This window comes from Perna viridis, chromosome 12, assembly GCF_037379345.1.
Source record: "Perna viridis isolate PV_CMFRI_1.1 ecotype Kerala chromosome 12, ASM3737934v1, whole genome shotgun sequence".
Classification (NCBI taxonomy): domain Eukaryota; kingdom Metazoa; phylum Mollusca; class Bivalvia; order Mytilida; family Mytilidae; genus Perna; species Perna viridis.
In genome coordinates, this window is record NC_142456.1 from 22,187,636 (window position 1) to 22,198,662 (window position 11,027).

Sequence of the window (11,027 nt, forward strand, 5' to 3'; positions counted from 1 at the left end):
TGACACAGTTCAAGTCTAAATATAAATGTGATAAGCGAATCATGAGACTTGGTATCTATGGTATTTATAGACATTCACGTGTCTTTGTTTACTAACAATTAAAATAATGAACGCAACTTTAATAATGGTCCATTGCCAATTTGGCAGGAAATCAGTATGATTCAACTGCAGTTGCCTCATAGAAATTCTTTTCAAATCGATATCTTCTTCCGCAGTAAATTCTGTGTGACGCATATTATAAGTAGTATTATCGATTTTATTGGATTCGTCGTAGAAGAAATACCGGGTAAATACGGACACCAATGAAAACTTTTTTTTTTTTTTTTTTTTAATAAAAAATCGATGTATGGAAAATTATTTGAAGTTTACATGTATATACATGTGTACAAGGAGCATAACTTAACCAACTAAGAAAAAAAAAAGAGTTTTATAAAACCAAATTGACTTCTCAAATACGAATACATCTCAAAGATTTAGAACTTTTTTTTTACCTTTTTTTCCGGTATGTCTTTTTTAATGCCTGAGGAATCATTTGAATATTTGACTTTTTGAATATTTGACTAAGAGCAAAAATCAAGATAATTTGTGTTATTTTGAGTTAGGTCTGTTGTCTCCATTAACATTCAGTTATACTTTGTAAAACTTTTTTTTTAATTTAAAACGAACTATGAAACAGGCTGTCAGCGAGGTACTGTATATTACACACCCTGGTTAACATACAAACAGTATTAATAATGGTTAATCATCTTAAACTGCTTTTAAATGTATTATATACTTTTGCCACATCACTACCTCATTAAAACACAGAAAATACCTGTATTTCAAAATTTAAAATATAACGACAAGTATAAACCCGCCAAAACCGATCAACAAATGATTCACAATTGTTTGTTACGTGGACGTGGAAACAGGTCAGCTGGGTTACTACAATTTAATCCAGAGTAAGGCGAGAAAAAATACTTGTTTCTGATTGGTCGATTCAAACGACGATCACGAAGGCATTCCATTCATACTGAAGATCTAAAGGGCGAATTAATTTGCATATTGATAACAAGCAGAACATGTTTTATGGTATAACTTACAGCAAAATGAAATCATTGAAATAAAATTAATTTTGTAATATTCCATTCACCTAGATGAAAACGATCAACTACGTAATTTTGGATCATTTCGATGAAATTTTGTGATATTTCACAAAACATGTTATCGAAAATTGTAAACATTACACGGAGCAAGTCAATCATATAATCACATGACCTGAACAGGGCGCGAACAAACAGTTGGCTATCTGCCAAGATCAATACGTGCCGATGTTCTAAACTATTCAGGGAGTGATGGCGGATTTTTAATGAAAATATTTGATGTAAACAAGAGAGAATATTGTAAAATTTTCTAAATAAAATTAAAATATTTATAGTGCAATGTTTAAAATTTTGGGATCCCCTAATTTTCCAAATCAAAGACATACATTTAAGGTGTAAATTCATAAAACATGGCATGTAACGAAACCTGTCATCCCTTTTGGACGAGTCCAACTAAAAAACCCAGACATTAAATTGACAATTTGCCAAGATTGTTCTATTGGCCCAGTTCTGGTAGACTGTATACATATCACAGTAACGTGTGTTTGTATCATTATTTGTTGACGTTCGGAGCTGTTCGCACGAGAAATTTTCTCACTTTAAAACACCTTGTCGGATTTAGTACTTGTACTTACAAACTAAATATTACCATGGCTATGTTTCCAAATGCCACTAAAGGATATATGCCGTTTGTTAGTGCACAGAAACGGCAGGTTCCAGTTAAAAAGCAGAAACAAGATGGTCGGATAGTGAAGAAAACTTACCAGATCACTCTGAAAGACAAACATGGAAAAACTTTTACCTACATCGTTAAAACCGATGGAACCAAGTCTCTTCCAAATTTATGTGAAAATATGATTGGAAAATTAGGAAGTACCGATTCTCTTCCGAATATCGGACTTAACAGCCCTAAAAGGAGAAGTTTTGATTTGATGGACTTGAGAAATCAGGTCGAAAATGAGAAAAAACAAGGACTCTTTACAAGCTTTTTAAACTTTCTGAAGGAGAAAACTGGAAAGAGTAAAACAGGGAAATCGAAGAGAAAGTCTAAACCGTTAGAACAAAGAAAGAGAAAGAGAACAGTGTCAGCTATGTCAAATTTGGATCCAATTCAGGAGTCTCCAGATGAAGACGATGATGCCGATTCATACGCACACGAGTGCAGCAGTTTGAGTGACTCTGAATTGAGCGAAAATATAAGTTTTAGTGATTTTACATTTAAGAGACAGGACAGTGAAAAAGAAAACAAGGCAAACGAAGAGTCTTGATATTAGAAATTGAACATTTAGGATTTAAAGTTTTTTATCAGGGACGACCCCAGTCCTTGAGAGAAGACAATCACCATCATATCCTCTCACAGCACTACAGCTCGGAAAAATCGACGGGACTCGAGCGGTCGTGTAACAGTTCGTGCGTAGGCTGAAAGAATTGCCATATGAACTAGTAACAACAGCTGTGGTATAGATTGACTAAACCACCAGTTGATTTTGTTGAAATCGAGTATGAAACGTTCAGAATTAGACGACCAAATATGAAACAGGAACAGTTTTATGAACTTCTGACAACTTTTTCCATGAACATTGAAGGGGTGTTCACAGTAATGACAACGAATATATGTGCTATTTGTAGGCAGCTTTTTGACGAACGATTTTATCAACCAATTAATTATTTAATTGTGCTCAATTATTTTTGCGTAAGTGTGTTTCATTTTTTTTCCAGTTATTTTGGCGAAGTTCCAATATTTTAAAATCTTGTTTTGTTAGCCTTTAGCGTGTTATGACGTTAAATTATGCCATTCAATGCAATATCTAATATTTGTTCATTCTGTTGATTATTTTGTGTCTTGGTTATTTCGTACTACTTCAAAGATTTCCAAAAAGTTGAATCTAGTAACGTGAACCCGATTTTCCCTTATGAATATTCATGAATAATAAGACTTGTAACGCAATCGATCGATAGTGTTTGCCATGTTTTGTAAATGACTTAAAAACCTGATTTTTTGGGTATTTGAAATTTTAGGATATATTATAAATTAAGTATTAGAATCGAAATACCCATTTTATTTTTTAAAATCATGTGAAAATTTGGGTTAAACCGAGAAAATTTTGTCAAAAATTTCCATTCATTCATAGGCGTGTGTTTACCTACGTCATCATGGCGCGAAGATCTACTTCGCCATATTGGGTTCGCGAGGGAATCACTATTGGCAACGTGTGTTGATTAAATTCTTTATAACGACAGTAAATCTATTGGGTGTATTGGTATTTAAAATCAACATGATTGTTATTGTTAAAAGTTTTTGAATGTATTTATTTAGGTGTGAAAGATTATATGAATGATTGTAATTTATTGAGAATGGTTGTGATAATTGTATTTTAAGTGTTTAGTTGGTGCCTTAAACGCCAATACAAACCATGTTATTAATGAAATAAATTATATTTTAATAATATTGAGTTTTTAATTGTTATATATTTATACGTTAAATTTTCCATGAATATATATATAAAAAACATTTTCGAACAGAAACATATAAAAATTACTAATATATTTGACAATGTGAAACATCATACAATCAAATAAAAAAAGACAATAAAAATGCAAAATAAACCGACTGACAAAACATTCTACATCAAATACAGTAAAACTTCACTACATGCAGGAGTTTTTGTCGAAATTCTAAATTCATATTTTTGTGAAACACGTTTTTTTAAATAATTATACATGTAACCGGAGAATTTTGTGAAGACTGAATTTTATATACGGACACTTGTGAGATGTATGGACATTTAAAACAGCTAAGTTAAAACTTGTCGGAAAAGGACAAAGGTTGTGTCTTGAGATTTTGAGTCGGATGACAAAGAAGACATAAATAACATCAGTACATGTCTTTAAAAAGCCCGAGGAAAAATTCTGACATATATATCAAGTGATAACCCACTTAAAAACTTACTTGAGGCACTTACAATGACAGTTACTAGTTTAGTATTACATATGAAGAGAAAATTGGAAAGACGCGTTAGGCAGACAGTTTCGTTCCATAGTTCGTCTATTTCATCCTCGGTAGACTTGCGTTCTTATTTCTTCCAACTGTCTCTTACGACATTTGGCATTGTCTTGAATCTAGTTCTGTCCGACATTTACATAAACTAATGCCAAGCAATTACATAGCTCAAGAAAATATATCACGTGACTAGCATTTTGTCCCTATAAGGTTATGTCTGTTGCATCGTGTTGGCGGGAAATGTGCATAAATTGGATCAAAAAGATGGTTTCTATGACAACCGTCAAATTATTCGAGGACTTCAGATATTCTATACTACGATCATACTATATAGCTCTGTCGCAGAATATAATATCGCTATTGATTTTCTTACATTTTAATAAGCTCCATTTCTGGAATAATTCTATCGACTATCAAGTTAAATTCTACTTTATGTTACTGTAGTTGTAGATTGCATAAGAGATTCTTCACGTTCAAGACAATTCAGACGAAATCAATAGACAGAGAATGATGCCGTCTACTCAGGTCAACTTAAGGCAACAGCAATGTTTCAAGTTGTCAGGAATGCGTAGGATGATTCCTCAGACAATAAAGAAAAGTCAATTTCATATCATGCGCTTATATAATTCTATGTTAATATACCCCACGTATACATAATTTGTGAGGTATATAGGACTCATCCTGCTTTCTGCTTGTCCTCCGTTCGTCTGTCCATATAGCTCAACTACTTCTCTTGATGAAATTTTATTTGGGTGGTTAAATATGATATGTAGATGTGTATGCATGAAGGAATATTATTATTATCAGATGACTGCAAAAGGTACTACATATTAGGCACAGCTCTTTTGCCTTAGAACCAGGCAGAAGCTTATGATGAATGATTTACGCATTCTTAATCCCATTTTTTATTGGAAATTCTTCAGTAGGATTCATAGAAATTTAATTCGACGCTAAGAGTACAAGTGAAAGATATATTGACACTTAGAGTTTGGCAGAGTTCTACTACAAAATAGTACGGGAACATTTCCCGCCAGTATTCTAACGCTATAACCAGTCAAAAATATTTTATGATCCAATGATGTGAACACACAAGAGTTGTTTTAGGACGTAACAAATGTATCTGAACAGTTTTCTCGATTATCTCGAAATGTGAATGCCGTATCAAGTTTTTTCATGTCAATTTGGAATTATAGTTTCATTGAAATGCACTGAAAAATGAACATTTCAAGGGCAGATAACTCCGTTTTCTGAACAAATCCAGCAGTGCAGAAATCAAATAGTTGTCCTCCGAAATAGAGAAATTATCTTTGAGTGAATCTATATTGTCCGATTAGTAGATTTGTTGACATGCATGTTCTGATATTTCCAATTTTGCTTACATGATTCTTAAAAAAGACTTGCACAGAAAGGTTTGAAGTGATTAAGATTCATCTGCAGCAGAAGTTGTATTAGTTTTGTAGGCTTGTTTGCGCAGTATTTTTACAACTACCTACACGTATAAATAAAGATGTGGATGTATGACTTGTCAAAGCATTCGTGTTTCAAATACGGTGTATTATATTAGGGATGAACTAATGTATGCATTTCAATATAAGCAAATTAAAAATGCTGCTGTTCAATTATACTATGACTTAAGTCATTTGACCCGTCTCAGGAGAAGAAAATAAATTGACCTGTTTGTGACAATCGGCTTTCAAAGACACTGAGGACCGGACATTTGACAAGGACTTACTGTTACTCTGACGTAAAACAACCAAGCGAATACGGATGTGGTTGTTTGAAATAGGAAATAGCCCTAACAGATAAACTTGCTAAAACTTGTCTTACTACATTATAAACAACAATGTCCCTTTCTGAGAAGCTATAGAGTCTTATCAAGGAGCTATCTCAAATCATGTGTTCGGTTTTCTAAACACAATTCAGAGATAACTCCCCTTCGTTCTTTTATATACGAAATTTTGTTTTACGGATTTAAGTTTTTATCACTTAACTTTTTGATAATTAAACTTGAGAAATTCTGTTAATCAATTGACTGAATTATAATTTGGCTGATTTCCAGGTCCATATTATCACATTCATATTTAACTGTTCGATTACAAAGAATAATATGTAACCTCACAACTAACCCAGTTGGAACTTTGCCAAATATTGGTAAATTTCAAAATTTTATTATTGATCTGATTTTTATCAATAAGTTACATTTTTCTAGTCTCAGGGAAGAATTACTTGAATTTTGTGTTATGAACTGCAACACTGTGCATCTCAAGAAAAGCACCGATATAATCACAGTACACAGGGTGAGAAAGCGGTTGACGTCAACACTCCCTGTCACCCGGAAACCGTCGCTGTTTGTTTTGGTCTGAAATAATAATACTGAAAGTATTCGTGATATTAAAGGGTACAATGAATAGAAGGATATTATTGACACAAAATTCAAAATGTATTTAAATATATGGGACAAACTAAGGTCAACTGAATGGAATGCGGTCTAGTTTATAATCCAATTCTATAATTGTCTTGCCAATTGCGACCATCCCTCTTTTGGAGTTAAGCAAACAAGATAAGTCTCTTCAAATTGTAAAAAAGTGGGTACAAATGTTGACAGAATTATTTAGTACCCCTCACTAACCACACCCATACTCACACACTTGTGCTACAATAAAGTAACATTTTCCAATTAGTGCATAACTAACTAGACAGGAACAAAAAATGACTAATTATAGCCCCCTTTTTCTGTACCCGACTTTCCATAATCTGTGAATCTGCTCAAGACGTGCGTTTCTAATCGACGAAATATGAACATGAACACCGAATTAGTAATTGAAAACATGGCAGTTCATTTAAAAAAACAACGAGATCTTAATTATTTATTATAAACAATTAAGTACGACGTACTTGTATAGTAGGGTCATTATGATTCTAATTATTTAAACTACTTGACACATTTTAAAGTTTCCCAAAAAACTTGTGCTCATTCAGGGAAAGAGGGGAAATAGCTTATCAAAACAAGGAAGATTACATGCTAGGGGGAACTCCCTAAGTCAAGAACGCGGTTTAATTGATAAAAATAGCATAATCAGGAAGGTCACCTTCAAATATTGTATTTACTCACAAAAATGTCCTCTATATATTTATGAGAAAAGGTAACTAACAGTACCTTTAAAGGCATGTATATATTGCTTGTTGTGACTAATCATGATCGTCAGCCAATTGTTACATGTTGATTTTTTTTGCAGTGATATATATTATCTACCAGGTCTGTTTACATTAAACAAATTCTGAAGTTTCTCATTTAATTCAACAACAGTTTTCTTAAAAAAAAAAAAACAACAACACAACACACAGCGTACAATAATGAAGGCCGCGGCGGTCCAAGAGTGGATCCAGAAAATTTGACTAGGGGTGGTTCCAGAGGGGATCCTAAAAGGAAATTACAGGTTATTATTTGCTCATATTCAAACGCTGCACGAAATTTAACGAATGGGGGATACCGTCATGTACATGGAAGCCCTTGGACCCTCCCCCGTAGTCGACCTCAGATATCTATTCACCATATCAAAAAAAATATTATGATATTTTCGAATGCGTTAAGCCAATATACTCATTTCACCCTAGTCCCACTTATCAATATACAACCAACATCATTCTAGTGGGTTAGCTCTATTTTTCCTAGAGCTAATACGCGGTTTTTGCATCGATCATATCTCAACTCACTAGTATGTACATAGCGTGGGAGTTATACGACAATTAATAATGTTGATCTTAATTTATTTCTGCATCTCGTGCACATGTAAGCACTTCATATACTTCGGGGATTTGCCAAAACAAATTAATGTTGGCTCGACCACGAATGTGTATAATACATAATCGCTGCAGTGATTATGTCGTTTTACATAGTCACTGCAGTGATTGTGTAGTTTTACATAGTTGCTGCAGTGATTGTAATGTATTACATAGTGGCTGCAGTGATTGTGTCGTATGGCATCGTTGCTGCAGTGACTGTGTCGTATGGCATCGTCGCTGCGGTGACTGTGTCATATTGCATAGTCGCTGCAGTGATTGTGTCGTATGACATCGTCGCCTCCGTGATCGTGTCATAATACTGTCTTTCTCAGTTTTCGTGTAATATTGATATATATTAAGTTTTTTAAGCTTGTTTGTCCAGTTATGGTAATTTTTAAAACAAGATTTTTGACTGCTTAATCTTTCCTCAGTAGATTTGTTTTTCATAATTCTTTGCAGCAAGATATTTGTCAATGAAATGTTAATTGCAGCATTATTACTGAATACTTTTATATTAGATTCACTAATATTTTCATTTGTCTTAGTCTGCATTCGTTTATACAAAAATGTAATAGAGTTATTATTCTGTAGTTGCACCAGATATGAATTATTTAAGTGAGGGTTTTTTTAACGTCATTGACTTCCCTGTCGGATCTCGCAGGGACGCATGAATTCTTTGGGAAAGTGAAAACCTTACATTACCTTTTGCGAAGACTTCACTATTCAGGCGATAATTTTTCCCGAGAGGTTATTCCGGATCAAACCCTATTAAGCGGCTCTATCGATATCATCATCCTAGTAATATATTACTCATATACCACTGATTCATGTATGATCGTTCAGTTTGTAATAAAACATAGCAAACTTTCTTGGTATGTCTGCTGGAATCTTTTTCATGGATTTTTCTACTCGAGTGCAATTGACATTGAACTTATCAATACCATTTAGCACACGATAGTTGAAGTACGTTAATAGTGTAATGTGTGGATGTGTCACCTGTAATGAGCCCCGTATTACAGTGATGAAAGCTTCAGAAGTTGTATATTGAAAATCAACATGCTGAGTAATTTAGCATTATGCGTTTGGGTAGACGACCGATTCTTCCAAGGTCTTTTGAGGACATTGCATTTTATTATTGATAGGAGTGTTAACAAGTTCATGTTAACACGAACTTCATTGAGAGAGCATTGATTTAGATGAGTGCAATTTCTTAAAAAGTAATGCAGTTATGCAACGGTCAATGGGTCTTCACATATAGGCGCAAATTTAACTTTTAGTTAACCACATGTAATATGAAATAAATTAGTTTCGATATTATAACGACAAAAATATAATGAAAAAAAAAACAAAAACAAAAAAAAAAACCGAATCATTAATCATTTGGAAGGCCAGTTTTAAAACGGAGTTTATACGTTTGTGATACACAGAATGAAACAAAATTTTATACATGCTCAGTGGTTATAAAACAAAACTAAAGGTTTTTAGAGGTAGACTATTATAAAAATCCTTGACAAAACACGTTAATTACTTCTCAATACCAGCATCATGATCATACTTTCGTTGTATATATCGAGACAGTATACCTTTTTGTAAATCTATGTCTCCAATTGGTAATTACTTAGTTAAAACCCCCATTTCATACATTTCTGTATTGGCCAAGTAATTGCCAAGTTGATCCAAGGTTTGTTCTATAGACCATAGGTGCAGCCTACAGACGATCGAGCACATATTGCTATACTAAGCTCCTGTGGTCCTTTTCACAAATAATCGTAAGTGTAAAATTAGTCGTAAGTTATGACGTCACAATACTTTTATTTACTATGACGTCAGAACTTACGACTAATTTTACTCTTACGATTTTTTTTTGCGAAAAGGACCACTGTATTTTGGCATCTTGGACATCATGTGCCCTTACATTGTTTACAGTTGAGTTTTGTAATTGATGATTAGTTACGTGAATCATATGCAGTTTTGTTGAGCTTCGCACTGTGATTCCATTGGTATTGGAATCTCTAGTTAACGCGACGGATCGGATCAATGTATAAACAAACTGAGTCACGTCATTTATTGAATAGAGCAAGTCTGAAACCAGCCAATATCAGGTCGAGACCGGTTTTCTAACAAACATGTCTTAAAAACAATCAATTTGTACAATAGAAATGATGATCACTTAGGCTAATAAGTGTGAAGAATTGGATAAGAAAGAATAGAAATATATTGTTTTTAACATGTATATGTGTTCAAGAAACGTTGAGAAAAGTCAGTTTGAAGTCTTCAAATTTGACATTACTTAGTTAACGACCGACGAAAAATAATATCAAACATTAAATTGTCATCGAGTTCCGATGCATACAAACATGATAGGGTATAGAATTCAAATGACGCACGTATTAACATCAACAAAAGGATATTGATTTACTGTAACAATTGTCGATAACGAAATGTCGACATAAAATATTAAAGTATGTCCCATTTACAAAAGTCATTCAATACCAACGGTTTACACATGTTGTGCGTCCATTAATATTAAAATTTAATAGTTAAAACCAATATCGATGGTATTCTTTGGCGGGAAATATTTCATTGACGTTGACGCAGCAATTAAACAACTGCTTTTAAATACCATGTAGAATCTAAGTACGGTACACAATGCAGTCGTTTTAATTCTTTCGTAAATGTGAGAACATTTCCACGGAAAGGGGAAAATTTACTCAGATATCGGTTTGCATGGACGGAATGTTTGGATAATGAAAAAATATAATTAAGGTAACCACAGTTGAAATATTATCTAAATCTCTAATGCCAATATTCTGAGACAAATCTGGGAAAACTCTTAAAGCTCATCATCCACCAAAAGTCCACGCCTCCCACATAGCACGTAAAGCTCCCCATCCGTCCAAAATCCACTCACGCCCACACACATTGAGCACGCAAACCTCCCAATCCATCCAAAATGTACTCATCCACCACACACGCACTGAAAACGTGAATTTCCCCATCCATCCAAAATCCACTCACCTCGCCAAACACTCTGAACACGTATACGCAAAGGTCCCCATCCACCCAAATACCACTCATCTCGCCAAACACACTGAACACGTATACGTAAAATTCCCCATCCACCCAAATACCACTAACCACACACGCAAAAAATGAAGCTA

The 11,027-nt window shown here is 33.8% G+C and overlaps 1 protein-coding gene across 1 annotated transcript; it reads left to right on the plus strand.

Annotated features, from left to right (window-relative positions):
- The first annotated feature begins 136 nt into the window (after nt 1–136).
- On the plus strand, nt 137–3,529 carry LOC148601695 (uncharacterized). Its single transcript, XM_088555125.1, has one exon. It carries the CDS (start codon nt 1,733–1,735, stop codon nt 2,348–2,350), a length of 618 nt encoding a protein of 205 aa, XP_088411251.1. The 5' UTR covers nt 137–1,732; the 3' UTR covers nt 2,351–3,529.
- The last annotated feature ends 7,498 nt before the right edge of the window (nt 3,530–11,027 follow it).